We start from the raw sequence: 17,097 nt of genomic DNA, 5'->3' as shown, positions 1-17,097 counted from the left end.
TGATGGGTCATCAGAGCTCTGTGTCTAATACTGCGCAGTTCCTCCAAATATTCACTCCCTTTCTGTTTTGCCTCTCTGTCGTCGTCAGTTGGTTCTTCTTCCAGTTAACCAAAACAGATCTGAAAAATATGCACAATAAAACACCTTCTAGGATATTTCTGGAACATATTTGGGCGAATTTTTTTTTAAACATAAACCCTTTCTCAAATTTTGCTTTTGTGACTCTTTTTTCTTTGTCAACAGGTTAACATCTCTTAAAGTCAAATCCATTGTGTGGAACCATCAGCCACTGCACACTAAATCAGCTTGATTGCGTGCCAACAAGAAGATAAAAGGCTCGGAGGTGGGTACAGTAATCCAAAGAGAGCGGGTGGTCTGCTTGAAGGCATATCGTTTTATTCCCTCATGCATATTCACTTCTCAGCCTCCGAGTATGCAGATTAGTCTTGTCTGAACAGTGGACTCTCCAATCACATCCTACTTTTGCTTTTTCTTTTTTCTTCCCTCTTACTGCACCCTGCTGTGCGTGAGTGTCGGCACAATGAGTGTAACGTGCGTGTGTGTGTGTGCTTGTGTGTGTGTGTGTGTGTGTAGGGGGGATTTTTTTTGCTTGTTTGCAAGTTTGGGGGCAGGCGGGCTTGAGTGTGTATGCATGAATAAATGTTTGAGTGTGTGTGTGTGTTTAGCTTTGTGTGTAGTAGGTATGTGTTTGCCAGACACATGGCTTTGTCTTGTCCTGGCACTGTGCTCGGCTCACCAGATGTTCTCCTTTTTTATCATCCTCCACTTGCACCGTGTTCTTTGAGGTTTAGGGAATCTGTGTCGCTCACATTCAACTTGCTCTGTTGTTTTTCCTGCTGTTCCGTGGAAAAAACAACACGCTCTTCAAATCCTTGTGTAGCTTCTTTTTCTTTTCATTTTTACATAAAACTATCAGTTAAATTCATTTTTCGGGTCCTCCAGTAGCAGCAGTTCATTGTCCAGTAATTTGTTTGTTTTTTAGGAGAAAATAATGATAAGGTATCAATTTGGTCAACTGGTGTAAACTGGTAACATTTATTGTTTATTTGGATTCAGTAATTACCCTGGTAACAACTACTATCCAGGGGTTAGCTAATCGCCCCAAAATGTAATTTGATTGGATACACTTGTGTAACTGGCCCGAGTTCAAGATGAGTCATCAAAAATATTTTAATGTTTTACAGGAAGAGGAAAGAGAGGAATTGTGATATAACAACATGCCAAAAAACTATTTTTTGACTTCTACTTGGCAAATATTAAAAAGATAATACCATTTAACGAAGGGACATATAATTAGAGAACGGAAAATGTTACATATTCAATTTATTATTTATTTTTATTTTTATTTTTAAAATTTTCTATTTCACCTGCAATAGGTGATTTCTTGGCAGTGGAAAGAAGTTGTGAACACAACATTGACATCGTTTTTAAGTTGCTATAGTGAATTTGTTAAACAGTTGCTTATTTAACCTCCTAAGACCCAAGCTCTATCTTAATTTCTCTTTGCTATTTGGGCTTATTGGGACCTGATAAGTATAAAAACTAAGCATCAAAATGTGATGTCCACGTATGTGGATGCCAGGTCTTAGGAGGTTAAGCAGTTACAGAACAACATTATCATTCATTTGGAGTCATGTATGTGATGAATATAATTCAAATATTCGCTCTCTTTTAGCTCTGTTTTTGGTCTCTACCAACTCATGAGGGAACTATCTGGCTCTTTATTGCTAACTGTGTCTGTCTGTTGTTTGGTGCTGAGCAGGTAGTGTACGGTGGGTTTGTAGAGGTTTTTCTCTGAAAATAGCAGCCTGCTGTGGCCAAAAACGACGCTATGAGAGCGGATCAACTGAACCAAAACATTAAAGTTGCGTGTCGGACAGCTAAACAATGAGCTGACACTCGCTATAAAGCTTCGTAAAGCCAAGAGGAGCTGCAGATTCGGGTGATAATTTTCTGTAGGTTCATCACTATGAGCGACCTCTTTCACATTGTCATTTAATACTGTACGTTGTTATTATAGAAATATAAATTATAGCTTCTTTAAATGTACCCTCAGACAGACCTCTTTCCTATGAGTTTGATAAAACTCCTGTCCTCTAGGATTAATTTAGCAAAGAAGTGGGGAACCAGATTCCCTTGTGATGTCCCAGCCTTTCTTCCACACAAGGTCAGAGTGCAGGGATGCAGCATTTTGCTCAAGGACACTTAAGCGGAACAGATGCGTGAGGAGAGGGGAGAATTTGGAAATTAATTGCATTTAATTGCTTGTTTACATTCACCTGCTGTTCCATCGGTGTTTGATTAGAAAGCTAGAATGAAAAGTTAGACCACACACCGCAGTCACTCCCATGTGGAATTAAATCAAGCTGTCACCTGGTCAGTGCCACCACCCACCACACACACACACACACACACACACACACACACTCCCATCAACAGACACACTCCCATCAACAAACACAGAGAGCTGTCAAATAAAGCAACACTTGTAATTATGGGAGGGGGTGAAATTCAGATTTATTTATTCCAAAATGAAGCCTGCGGATCGACGGAGGGACAGCTCTCCTCCATCTGTCATCGTTGAAGCCACACTTGTCTGACACAGGGATTCATTCGTCTTGTCGTCTTTGACAGTCGGATTTTCCCGGCGCACTCCCACCAGGAGTCGCACAGGATTTTTGGAGGCAGACTAAAAAAGAAAACACTCTGTGACAAGGAGTAGGCTCTTTATGAATGCAAATGAGTCTGGGAAAATTCACAGAGCAGCTAGCGGGCTCCGAGGCTCCGGCATCCGTCACATCTCCCCCCACCAGGCACAACCCACGCTTTGCCAAGAGGTCTAAGGGCTTACAGGGGCCCTACAGCAAGAACAGACACACTCATAGAAAAGGGCATGGAAATCCTGTGGCTGACACACTGCGAGTGCCACCGGTGACTATTATTTTCATGAAAATGATAAGCTTACTGTTTTTACATGCCATCCGCAGAATGGCTGGTGGGTTTTAGGTTTTTATTATAAAACATTCATCTCCTCAACCCCCTCTGTGTGTATGTGTGTGTGCGAGGATGCGTCACTTGTATCACTTGACATTTGGCTTCCCTTTTATCCTGTTCCAAGGATAGTAAGTCAAATGCTGTGTGACAGGTCAACCCCTTCATATCAGTCATCCTTCACCCTGACCCAGCCTCAGCTGCACAAAGACACATGCAGCTCCTCCACACTAAAAATGATCATTAGCTACAAGATGCAGGCGAATCCTGCCACGTTAAAGGCAGGAATCTGTTTACTCAAACTAACAAGTAAACACCGCATAAAATCTCCATCTTAAACAGACTCTTCTTGAGTCTTGAAATGTAATTTCCTCAACTGAAGGCTCAAAAACAGGGGCAACATTAGTTCACCTGTTTTCAAAATAAAATCCTATTTCAAAAAAGTTTCAGAAAAGACAAAACAGTAAACTTCATCTTGACGTGGTTACTGAGAAAACAGTCATCATGCAAACTAAATTAAAGGGGCACAACATCAATTTTACGCATAAAGGGGAAGGTCTACTGAAAGATGCTTTTGAGTTTCATTATGGAAATAGATGTTTTTCACAGCAGACACTTCGACTTGTCATAATAGGAAAAACACAGATGTCACTAACTAACAATAACGATGGCTCGGTTCTATTCAAGTAAGCCAGGGCGGAGCTAGCATCAAGACCCCAGAAACAACGCTCTGCTGTGAGGTGAATATGGCATAGTGGCCACATTCGGTATTGCAGGGTGATGTGGCGCACACACTGGCTCAAAAATACTTTTTCCTGTTCACAGTCATTACTCAACGGCTGTAAAATGATGAAAACATTTTTCTGAGCGTCACAAACATCCTGAACTGACTCAATAAAACGTCCACATAGCCGTATCATCGAATTTTTTTATGCCATTCATGTGAGCGGAGAGCCAAGAGGGACTCAGCTGACTGGAGAAAGACTAAAAATGCGGAAGCCTGAAAAAGTTTTGGGCGTATGCTCCCAGTGAACAACTTTTATAGGAATGACTGGAGCGGCATCTTGGAATGTGGAATTCAGTTTTCTTAATACATCCATGGCCAGCATGCACAATACCAGGACCTTGAAACTGAAGCAGCTAAATGGAATTCAGCCATCATTCATTTTACTATCTACACTTACACGTGCTTTTCCTACTGTGATGTGTCTCTGGTGAAAAAGGTTTTATCGTAGGATCCAGCATATTTAGACCTTGACCTACACTAAGGGATAAAAGTGTAAAACATATAGGACTAAAAGGATATCTTGACCTCAGCTGCATCACATTTGACAATGAATTTGCCTCTTGCAACTTTATAGAAGCGCAGTACTAAATGATTTATATATGATATCACATTAATGACTGGCCAGCTGTGCAGGTTTTGCTTTCTACCTCAGGTTTGTTTCAAGTACCTCTTTGACTTAAAAGCTAATCCGAGGTGCAAAGAAACCGGGGCTCGTGGGTATTTAATTTAGCAGGAGTTCAAAGGAGGATGGTCAACAGAGGCAGAGCAAGGGCTTGGAAATGCTGACTCGACCCCTGTCGCTTAATCTATTTGAGGTGCGATTAAAGTTTAATTCGTGCCCATCTCCTAATGCTAGCCGATGTGTGTGCGCCTCAGCAGTGGGTCGGTGAGTAGTTTCAAGCTGAGCCCAGGTCTTTTCTCTCTGTCTGGGCCTCACTTTATTCATGCCTGGGGGACACCGGGAGCTGCAAACAACTGAATTTTTCATCAAGGTTACTTCCTGGAGAGATGTGCCATGCAGTTGCTGCTTTCTCTCTCTCGATGTGTTCCTAGCTCATACATAACTTACCCTGCTCTGACCTGCAGCTCTCTCTGGGAGGAGTTGTTTGACCCTGGTCCAGATAGGAGAACGTGTGGTGTGGAGTCAGCATGGGGTTTGTTATGAAGCTCAAAATATCAGGACTTGGTTTACATGGTTTCATTATAAGTAACATATAAACATCCATAAACAGTTAATTGATGCTTGAGAACATAGTTGCAATTATATGTAATGAGATGTTTTCATGAGTTTTGAATGTATTAACAGTTTTGGGCATGATTTGGACGTGTGTATTGTTAATAAATACCATATGCAGCTGCGTTATACAGTGTTATCAAGCATTAGTAGAAGATAAATACATTAATAAACAATGTAACAAAATAATTTGATCTTAAAATTTCCTTAAATGTGGTTACAACTATATTAAAGTGTGTTATTAACCATTTATCAAATATTTATATACTCCTTGTTAATGTTAAATTATGTAGGGGGGTTAAAATGAAGTGTTATCAAATATGTATATGTATGTACAGTCTTTATATTTGGTAGACACCATCCAAACATTAGACCTTATGTTATTTTAGTTGAGGTTTAGTTTAAGGCAATTACCATTTTCCAATCACAGATGTATTATAATTTATGGTACATTCTGTCCTGTTCCATATTTATCAGAGCAGCCTCACTGGGTGATAGTAAACACAACACAACTCAACAAACTCAACTAGTTCACATTTCTTTGGGGAAATACCGACATGCTTGGCATTAACATTTTCAGACTCTGAAAAACAACACCGCAACTTCTGGAGAAAAACATCTACTATTTATAAGAATATTTTACATCAAAATTCATTTGCAATTATAATCTAATCTTGTTATTTTGCAGGATTATTAATGCTGTAACAACACATTTGGTTTTAATGGAGGGAAAATATGTGATGTCAGAGGATTTCTTTTCCTCTTTCATTAAGGCTGCAAATGCTGCTTTTTGTGAAATACAGCAATCAGAGCCACAAACAAGGTCTTATTTATTCTATTCAGAGTTTACTTTCCCAAAAGCATCCGCAAGCAATAAGGTCATTTCTGTCTATTGGCTTACAGTGGAATAAATTTGAATTTAGAGCAAAAAGAATGAGCTCTTCAGATCATATTTCACACTAATCAATGCTGCCCTTGATTTTTAAATCAGACCTAAGAAGACTGATGTGTGGGAGGTATGGATCGGGATTTGAAGAACCAACCTGACATCAGAGAGTGCTTTAATATTCACTGTAGACAAATGATTGGGTCAAAAACAAGAAAAACAGGATATTCTTGTCATATTTTTCCATATTTTAGAGTATGCATGTTTACAACTGAACCACCATCTCCTTTTGTAAGGTCTACAACACAAAGATAATCCTCCGTCATTATGACCCTGTTAAATAGGGAATAAAATAAAGCAGAATGGCTGTTGGACTGCAGACTTCCATTTCAGGGCTGTGTGTGCAGTCTTGCAGCTCCTGAGTGTCAGACATTATCACCACCACTACCCTCAACCTCACCCTGCCCCTTGTGACAATTACTGCCCTACCTCCCTATTCAGCACGTAATGAGAAAACTGACTGATCGATTTCTGTCCGGTCAGTAAAAGAAGGGAAGCAGGCATTTGGATATAACACAGACCAGACTCCGAGGCACAGAACTGCTGCATATACATACTATTATTTATTTATTTTAGGTGTTAATGGGAGATAATTGGCAAGTAATAACAAATATTATATTTTTGATTCAAAGAGTGGTAAGATTTTTAAATACGGGTCTGGTTTAGGGATGCAACTAACAATTATTTTCATTATTGATTAATCTGACGGCTATTTTCTCTCCTAATTGAATAATTGTTTGGTCTATAAAATGTCAGAAAATAGTAAAAAAAAAAAAAACATTTCCCAAAAAGCCCTAGTTTTCAGGATTCATATTGCTTGTTTTGACAGCATAACAGTCGAAAAACAAACAAAATATTCCTTTTAATGTCTTGGAAGATGTTCACATTTGATCAGCTGGAACTGGTGAATTTTTGTCACACTGAACGATTAAAATTAATTCTCACACTCATTTAGCATTTCAACATTGTCGGACTCACGATGGACAGTGGCTTGTAGAAAAAGGATCAAAATCGATGCAGCAGAACCAAAGATATTGTGTCTTTTTATTCCACACATTCTGCTTCCTTGTCAAAACCTGGCGCCTACATTACCCACAATGCAACTCTGGTGTGTTACGCTAGCAGCGTCTAATGTAGCCTCGAGCAGAGAGGAGGAGCGGGCTACAAAGGTCTGGTAAGCTTTTCAAACTTGTAGTCTTCAACCCCAACCCACGCTGACTCAAGTGACATCACTTGAGGTAATTTATCAGGTTTAGCTCAGCTTCAGCAACAAAAGGCTTTATGTGACTTTATTTCACATATACACCTGCAAACAGACTTTGAGTTCCCCTTTAATCAATTATGAATTGACTAATCGATTGATGGACTAATTGTTGTCGCTTTAATAGCAACTACAAATACTACATGTGTGATGCCAACAAGAGCATCAGGATGTTTAAACGCTGGTTAGACTGTGGAATCAGTTCATTTGTTATAACAACTGTTGTGCTCCAACATAAGGCTTGTAAAAGTGCTCTGCACAAACTGCTGCATGTTCTAATAGATTCATCTTGATTTATTATTCCTGACTGATTACACGGATGTAAATATTCAGCAGTAAAATATATAGTCTGGGTGACAGGGTGTCTTTTCCAAGCACCACCATGCTGTCCTGTTGGGTCAGAGCTTCACTGCCACTCACAATTATTTATTAGGCTACATATTCACTCTCTATCCATCACTGTATAGCCACCCGGTCCGGTCACATCTCTTTATGTTTATTACAGTGTCCCACCTTCCCGGGGAGGATGATTGACGTTTTCGGAGAGGACCGAGGTGGGACTTGCGCGCTCCTTCTTCTCCAATCGTGGCTCGAGGGGCGGAGGCTTTCCATCCATACTCTGATTATGAGTCAGTTACCAGACATAAGCGAAACAATAACAGTTGGTGGTTACTTTGTATCCAAAACCTTCACAGGCAAGTTGAGTCTGTAGCGCGTTTTAGCGCATCAAGCTCTCGAGTATCTCGGAGGTTTCGTAAGAGGAGCTCAACGCGCTCCACTTTTAATCAGATTAGGAGCCTTTAATGTTCAATCCTGCTTTTTTTTTTCTCTCTCTCTCTCTCTCCTTCCCTACAGTAGCGGTGCAGGAGTGGCCAAAGCCAAAAGCAGCGATTCAGATCAGATTTCACCTAAACCAGCTGGGAGAGAGACCGAGAGAGAGAGAGAGAGAGAGAGAGCAGGGACAGGGTTTGTCAGTCTCCCTCCTCCCAAATCCAGAAAATCTTACCAAGGAAAAAGGAGGAGTGTCGGGTGTGAGAGAGACGCAGAGGAATCCAGAGGAATTTCCGAGGATATTTTCCCTTCTTCCCCCCCCCCCCGCCCCCTCTTGATATTAAAATTTAAAAAAAGTTGGAGGCGAGGCAGCAGGGACCGTGGTCAAGGATGGACGAGCAGCCTCGGTTGATGCACTCCCACGGGGTAGGCATGGCCGGACACCCCGGCCTGGCGCAGCATATGCAGGATGGCACGGCGGGGACGGACGGAGAGGGAAGAAAGCAGGACATCGGAGACATATTACAGCAAATAATGACCATCACAGACCAAAGCTTAGACGAAGCACAGGCGAGGTGAGGCTACACACAGACACACACAAAAACACTTGTATTATTAATCGGAGAGCGGAAATATTAGCTAATGTTATTAGGGATGGGGGGGGGGGGGGGGGGGGGGGGGTAATAACATTGAGGTTTGTGTCAAGACTGCCTCTAAATGAAGCAATTACGCCCACTGAAGTGCCGTGACTGCGCGAAAGCAGAAAAAAAGCCTTAAAAACTTCACATTTGATTATTTGAAGCAACTTTTAGCGTCATATTTTGATCAAAACTAATAATTATTGTATGATTAGGATGATACTGTTGCCCCTCCAGTTTTCCAGACACTTCTATCTTGTTGCAAAAGGAGCTTACATTGTAATCCTCCTGTGCCATAATAACGTGTTGCAGATCCTCTCCTATAGTTTTGACCCAATTGTCAGTGATTATAATCAAAAATATGATGCAAAATACATTTGAGGCACGTTACAGTTGTAGTGTAACTGGGTGGATTGTGTTGCCTGTTATGTTGTAAGTAAGAAAAATCAGGGTTTTCCAAAGGTCTTAAGTCTCTCATTGTGTATTTATGTGACAGAAATAATACAATTTCAATCTAAATATTATTGAAATTTCTCTTTGCTTTGGCTCCTGCATGTGTTATAGATTACCCTGCTTCTTACAGTTGAGGCAGGAGGCAAAACCGAGTCTTTATGATGATATTTAGTGATGTGAGAATGCCCCACTCTTTTGTTTCTGTTGCCACTTGTTTGAATATTGATCTGGAGAGTGGTGTCTTGTCCTCCTTTTAGGAAACATGCACTGAACTGCCACAGAATGAAACCTGCTCTCTTCAACGTCTTGTGTGAAATAAAAGAGAAAACAGGTACGTTCTGTTTTATAGTTTCTTTTGTTTGCTGGATTTTTGTTTTTTGTTTGCGTGCAGCTGATACTAATGAGAGTACTGCCCATTTTATGGTCTAATAGTGTATTCCTAGGATCTTAGCATCACTCCTTTTTATTTAAAAATACAATATATCCATCTTTTATTGTTGTTCTTCTAAGAATATAGATTCAATTGTACAGAGCACAGATCATGATCATCGTGGCATTCCTCTCTTAAGCCACTGAAAATTTATTTGGCATGAAAAAACATTTTCTTATGATTTATGACACGTTTTCCCTGACAAACGTCACACACCATGCATGTGAACAGCACTGGCCCCAGATGAGGTGCTGTCATTGGACTGGAGTGTTTTCATGCCGACATTTGGGCCTTTCTAAGGCTGGGCTTTCTCACCCCTCTCTGTCTGTTTTCTTTGGCCGAAGTGGGCTGTTTTTTAACGCAGAGGCAGGTCAGAGGGATTCTCTGTTTATGTTTTAAACGAGGGGTCAAAGTCATGAAAAGGAATGTGTGAATTATTACTCACTTAACAGCAGATTAAACGAAGAGCGGCTCACATGATGAAAGCCTGTGAATATCCTCTGAGGGATGTGGCGGAGCGCTGTTTAAGAGGCAGCTTTTCAAGGGAGGAAATAAAACAAAATATCCAATATAACCTTATCTGTGAACACAACTTTGAAGCTGTCTTTGAGGTTATTGAGAGAGCCTTGTCACTTTGTCTGGTGTTGTTGCATTCTCAGCCATGACAGCAGAAAAAAAACACAGGGCTGGTGTGGAGGCAATACCTATTTCCTTAATTTTAAGTGTTATTCACTGACATTTCATTGTTATGAGTCAGAGTTTGGCACAGCCCCCCCCCCCAAAAAAAAAAAAAAACAGTAGAAGGAACCAGCAGACACTTTGGGATTTTCACCAGATTTACAAAGGTTAAAGAGTGCGGTCTGTGAGGAGGAAGCTATAGTAGGTTGGGGCCCTGTCTCTAAATTGCAAGGCTTGAAAAAGTGAGAGAGTAATGCCTGGCTCTTTGTAAACTGTCTGGCGTCTCCCTGGGTTCAACCAGAGTTCGTTTCCAAAAAGAAGAACAAAGTGACTTGGACCTTTTCCTGGCTCCTCTCTTCCCACCGTTCTTGGCAACCGGGATTTCACAGAGCCTCTGACGAGAGAGGCTCCCCTCAGCCTGCAAATTCTCTTTCCCTCTGATCAGGACCAAGTTTGGAAACAAACATATTTCAACATAGTTTATATTTTCTCTTTTTTTTAATGTATTTTTACTCAAAGAGTGGATAAAAAATTGCTCCAAACCACAAATCAGCAAGACATTGTTTTTCATGAAGACAGGAAAGCATTTTAAAAGTTAAAAATAACCCATAACAATTTATGAGAGAATCAAGACTTAATGGCTGCCTCACTGTGTCCTCCCTGTCTGCCTTTGAAGAGCTGAGCTGCGGCTCATCTTCGCCCATAGGAGGTTTGTGCAGACGAAACTGAAAATCCTTTCACTGCAGTGACAGAGAAAATGACTCAAACCTTCACCATGGCATTTACAGCCAAATGTGCTGAGTGCAGTGTATGCGAGCGGAGTACAGCCTGTAATTTGTCAGGTCTTTTTTATATTCTTTATAAAGAGTCAGCTTCTCCTTGGTTTCCACATTGTTGCAGTCAGAGTGTCTTTTAGAGGGAAGTGCGAGCAGGAGGGAGATGAGTGCAGCAGCTCAGATTTGAAGCTTCTCCTCGACCTTTTACCGAAAGGGAGGAAGCGTTTCTTTAGATCGTGTATCATTTGTTGCATGTAGTTATTCACATGTGTGTTGCGTGTACCTCTTTGTGGCGTATCAGTGGCGTGTGAGTGTTGACAGCAGCAATATGGGACATTGCAGCAGTGAGGTGTCCATTGGCAGGCAGCTGACAAACAAGGCGGGAATGCATGCCAATAGCGGACAGAGCAGGCCTTAACTGATGACCCCACCCCACCCCTCTCCCTGTATATCTGAGCCGGGGTCGGGCCCGTGTCACAGCGGGAGAGTATTTAGCAAGCTTAAACAAGCTCAGGTTCGCATGCTGGGTTATGGAAAACCAACGGAGGCTTGTGTTACCACTTACAGACGTTCCTTTTGGCCGACAGTGTTGTATTTCATGTAAACGTTTGCCCCTGACAACCGGCCCCTCTTGACTTTTTAAAAAAAAGAACTATCATCATTGTTTCTACAGTTCCTGAGAGCACTTACAATTTGTTTTCCTGTGCTTGCTTCACATCCTGTGAAGAGAGTTGGATCTTTGTTTGTGTGGAACCATTACGGCGAGGGAAGCTGGCACGTACAGGTTGACTAAGTAAGAGAAGCCAGACACCAAGTCAGTGTTTCTGGGTGTCAGATTTCAGGCCTACTCTCCCTCTCTCTCTCTGCCTCTCTGTGTCTCTCTAACTGTGGGCCTGGGACTGTTTTCGTCAGGCCACTCTGTGTCAGCAGCCTCACATTACCCCCTTGCAGGCTCGGGTCAGATGGAGAGCTCCTGCATGACTAATGTGATCAGACGGATAATGCATTACACCGCTTGAACTTATCAAAGCTGGAGACCTGCTGAATCAGTCGGTCCCGCTAACTGCAGCCCCCCCAAGCTTGCGCTGCTAATTAGATGTGTACACACATTTTAGATATTCACAGCGGTGTTGATCTGGTCACTTTCAAGGCTCCTGCCAGGACTCGTGAGTGCTGGGACAACTAGTGTTCATCATTTGCACAAAGCAAGGCATTTCTTCAGATAACGGTCCCTGAAAGTGCTGTGTTGGTAGCAGGGCTGGAACTAACAATTATTTTCATTATTGATTAGTCTGCCGATTGCTTTCTTGAGTAATTGTTTAGTCTATAATCTTGAAAAATAGCTACAAAATGGCCAAAGTGACGTCTTGTTTTGTCTGACCAGCAGTCCAAAACCCAAAGATATTGAGTAAATATGATATAAAAAGAGAAAATCAGGAAATCCACACATTGGAGAGGCTGGAAACAACAAACATTTTGCTTTAAAAATAGTCTGAAATCATTAATCAGTTATCTAAATAGTTGCTGACAGTTTCTCCATTAATCAACTGATCGTTTCAGCTCTGGTTGGTGGGCTTGAAATAAATGTAAAGGTGCATGGTGATAAAATGTCAAATGACTATTTATGGTATTTTCTGTGACATTAACATTAAACGAGGTGACGGAGGTGCTAGTTGAGCTCCCCTGAAGCAGTGGATAGACTGGTCACTATGGCTCCCTGTGCTGCTGTTTTTCAGTGTTTAATTGACATGGCTGTCCATGATGAGTTCAGGGGTTAGTGTTGCCTCTCTTTGTTACTCTCCTCTCATCTCTAGTGACAGATGGAGGCATTAGTCTCCAATGTGGCGCTGTCCTGAAACTAATGGCTATGTCCTTGGTTTCCCCGCGCTAGCTGGGAGACTGTATATCTCTCCCCGGCTTGGAAGTGCCGAAGCAGCAGTTTATCCCCCCCATGTTTTAGTTTCCACGGAAATAAGGCCGAACAGGACCCTGTCTGTTCTCTCATAAATGACTTCAAATAAATAACTTTCAAAACAAGCGCGAAGTTTTCCTGAGAAAATGTTGCTGGGCTTTGATTTGCGAGTTTATAGGAAACTCTTCCTCCACTTACCAGAAACGTTCCTCTAAGTGAATAATAACAAACATGCAATATATTTTTACAAGTAGTCTGAGCTGGGATGTGCTGATTGTAAGTTTATCTTTGCTTTTAAAGTGAGTTATATCAAACATAAATAGACCGGATTCCATTTTACCCACTGACATTTCCTCTATATTCATATTCATATTTGCTACATTACCAGTGCACAGAGGCAACAGCGAATAGGTTTGCTGTTCCCTGTCCTCTGATATAAACTCACTCACAATTAGGACAGCTAATATATTATGCAAATGTTGACTGGCTTAATTGAGACATGTTAATCATGTTTTAAGAGGCTAATTACAGCCCTGTATATCTGAGGTGGGAGTAGTAATTAGCCGTGATAACAGATCTGGCTGTAGAATGGTCATATTCTGTGTGTCGACGTAAGGCGAGGGAGTGTGTGTGTGTGTGTGTGTGTGTGTTTGTGAGAGCATAGGTTGTTCACTAGATGTGTGTTGTGTTTGTTTTTGCTTGTTTTTTGGCAGCTTTAGCAGCTATTTTTTGTCTCGTGTAGCCTTTAAACAAATGAAAAATCAGTTGAGTTTGGTCTCTTTACATGCATTCCATGTCTGTTTCAATGTTTAAAACAGAACAGAACAGAACTGTTTTCCCCCCAGCACATACATTTTTTTTCAACATTTCACCTTCATGGAAACAGCAAGAAGGACAGAGGGACGGAGATCTATCAGTTCACCTATTCATCAGAACTATGAATGCTTTGCATCTCTATCTATAGTTTGTTTCCTGTCTGGTTATCTGATGCAGCAGTACTGGCCATACTGCGAACTGGGCTTTTATACAAGGCTGTGTTCTTAGTTTTCTGACAGAGATCATATTCAGATCCATTACGCTAAGAATGCCTTCCCACTTATCGAATATAAAATTGCTTTAGAGAGGAAATTTGCTCTATGGCGGAGTGGAGTTTCTTTTTTATCAGATGTTTGTCTCTGGAGCAGCTTTTAGTGTCTACAAAACAGCTCTGGTGACATTATTGCAGTTGCAATTGCCTCAGCCATTGTTTTTCTTATTGGTGCTGTTTGGATTTGATTGGATTTTCCACAGTCTCGTGGAATTGCCTCACACAGCAGGACCGGTGGACGCGTATATCCTCATATTGTTGACGTTGAAACACCTGCAGATCTTATTACTGATATGTTCATGGGGCTCCAACTGTGTACTCCAACTACCTCTGAATTACGCTGTTTTCATATTTCATAGTATTAAATCAGTTTGGTTACACGTCACCTTCTTTCCCCCTCTGTTTGACTGAAGAGACGTACCCCTCCTTATATCAAAAATGCAACTTATACATTCTGATTTTCACGGGCACTTTGATGGAGGTAGTTGCCCTGGCAGTTGATAACCTTTAATTCGAGGCGTGGGATCTCATTTCTCTGGCACCCTGCCACTACGATGTAAGTAGCGTGTTGGCAGCATGCTGGGGTTGTACAAAGGAACCCCACCCCCACCCCCACCCCCCTTGACTTCGATGAACAGTCAAACATAAAATGGCAAGCGCTCTTCCCTGGCTGACTTAGTAAAAATGACATAAATTAATACATGCTGCTTAAACAGGACCAAGATTAATGGTTGCCTTTCGCAGCGGCTTAGATCCACTGTCAGTTGCTGCTCGCTGCCCAGATGGAATCAACACCAATCAATGAGGCTACCCGACTCTCCCTGGATATCTGCTTAGGCTGTTGAGTGGGACACACACACACACACACACTCACATTTAAATATATCCTGAACATTCAGCCACATATATCATGCAAAAAAAAAAAAACATGAATTGCCCCCCCGTTGATGCAGTATTTCTGCTACTCTCCTCAGCATTTCTTCATATAAACTCGTAGGCATATCTTGTATTACTTCCCGTACAGTGGGATGTTCAATCAGGTGCCACAAAGTCAGATGGGGAAGAGCAGTGAGGCTGATGGCTCAGTAGTGATTGGATGTTTCAATTACTGATAGTAATGCCATGGTGTAGTGAGTCATGCAGTGCAGATAGCACCATTTATTTTAATCAGGACAGGGGAGAGATGGGTGTGGATGTGTCTCCCTCATTTCAGAGTAGTTTCACATTTAGATGCAGGGGAGGGTGCTCTCTCTCTCTCTCTCTCTCTCTCTCTCTCTCTCTCTCTCTCTCTCTCTTTCACACACAAACACACACACATGCACAGACACACACGCTCAGGTGGATTGAGAGTGGAGAAGAGGTTGCCGTGGGTAACGCATAGCGACAAGGTACTCTCTCGGTGAGCTATTCTAATTTATGTTAATAAACCTTGCTGTTGCCGTGAGAGACAAAGGGGCCACAGATGAGCCTTGGTAACCTCGGCACCTTCACTGGAAGGAAAGGCGCAGACAAAGAACAGTGCAGACACACACACACACACACTCTCTGGGAGAGAAATAGAGAAGAGATATTGAACTGTAGAGAAAGACACAAATACTGTGGCGGAGAGCGATGATAAATTTAGCCACACAAAGAGTCGTTTTTGTGGCTGCAAAATCAAACAGCCTCACGCTGGCAATCTTCACTCTGGTGTGTGGTATCTACTGTTTCAGCGTGTGTGTCAGAGAGTGTGTTGGAGGGGCAGAAATAGGCAGGCAGGCAGTCTCTGGGGATTGTTGCTGCTAATTCCGTGGAGCCTACAGAGACACGGGGTGCTGCAGGTTTGGATCACTTCCCAGGGCAGATGTGACACCACAGGTAGCATTTAGCACAGTGGGGCGAGAGCATGAGCGTTAGCAGAGGTCAGCACTTGGCCTGGCTGCCTGGCAGTGGAAAGGCCATCCCAGAAAGGCAGATAAGGGCCATTAGACCTGCTTCTGAAGTAGTGTCGGCTCTTTGAGGTAAAGAAAAAAGGGAACCCTCAGCAAAACTCACTATAATGTGGATTAAAACACTTGATGCAGGGATGTACTGTGAAAAGCCAGTCCAAACTGCCATTAGGGTGAGATAAATTAACTTGTTTCCAATGCAAATCGATATGTTTTGAAAGAATCCTTGAATCAATTTACATTAATGCAACTTGCATCATGAACATTCTCATTAAGATTTTTATTAACCACCAGCTGGTTTCACTTGTTATTAGATGACTTTTCATCATGGGAAATCTACACTATTATATTTTGTTATTATATTATGTGAAAACTAACCAAACTTTGAAATGTATAGTCTTCACTCATCTGACGTCTAACAAGGTGAAATATGTGAACTGTTTTCCACAGTAACAGCGATGAGGATTGATAATACAGTGATGCCTCCTTGCTGGTTCCCTGTACTGTAGATATCCGTATCCCAACCCAAAGAGTGAAAGCTGTGGGTTTCCTCTCTGCCGTCTGTCTGCCAGCTTGCCTTTGGCGGTGTTAGTTCTGGACAGTTAACTCCAACTGAAATTATGTTAATTGCTGTCATTTTCTTTTTTTTCTACTTGAGCATAATCAGCAAATTATATACTTCTGTTCATTTATTACCAAGCCACTTCTAACAGAGTTTTTACCCTTCAAAGATCAAAAGTTAGGAGGTAGTTTGTCCTTAAGATGTGTGCATACATGTGGGTTTATGTGCACAAATGTTGTCATCAACAGTTTGTCATTTTGTGTAATAGTTTGTCATTATAGGAGCAGTATGTCTTAAAAAGTCTCTGAAATGTTGGGTGGATGCATGTATTGCGTCATTCAGAACAAAAACGTGATATGACAAAGTACAACTCAGTATTGTAATTTGCATATAATATTCTGACCATCCACTTCTAGTTGCTATTATTGCACCAAGCTTGAACACTATAATACCAACACCTGAAAAGCACGCGTACTAAAACCATGAAAACATGAAAACAAGTTTTTGTTGTCATTGAGACGGAGAAGTTTTGAGGCCATTTTTGTAGCGTTGTTTTGCGGGATGGCCTCATGTTGTAAGGTGGTTCCGTTATTTCTGTTGTTCTGTCGAGGTTTTAGGTATT

At 41.6% G+C, this 17,097-nt stretch overlaps 1 protein-coding gene across 6 annotated transcripts in view; it reads left to right on the top strand.

Annotated features, from left to right (window-relative positions):
* Positions 1-8,379: 8,379 nt before the first annotated feature.
* The window catches only part of pbx1a (pre-B-cell leukemia homeobox 1a), a 44,481-nt gene continuing 35,763 nt past the window's right edge, over positions 8,380-17,097 (top strand). For all 6 annotated transcript variants that reach the window (XM_070918314.1, XM_070918313.1, XM_070918311.1 and 3 more), the window contains exons 1-2: positions 8,380-8,586; positions 9,360-9,433. In XM_070918314.1, the coding sequence (XP_070774415.1) occupies positions 8,402-8,586; positions 9,360-9,433 (259 nt within the window). In that variant the 5' untranslated portion in view covers positions 8,380-8,401. The remainder of the gene's footprint in view (positions 8,587-9,359; positions 9,434-17,097) is intronic.

This window comes from Enoplosus armatus, chromosome 14 (assembly GCF_043641665.1).
Source record: "Enoplosus armatus isolate fEnoArm2 chromosome 14, fEnoArm2.hap1, whole genome shotgun sequence".
NCBI classification, from domain to species: Eukaryota; Metazoa; Chordata; class Actinopteri; order Centrarchiformes; family Enoplosidae; genus Enoplosus; species Enoplosus armatus.
Note: the sequence above shows the minus strand (reverse complement) of the source record. Positions and strands in the feature narration are given on the sequence as shown.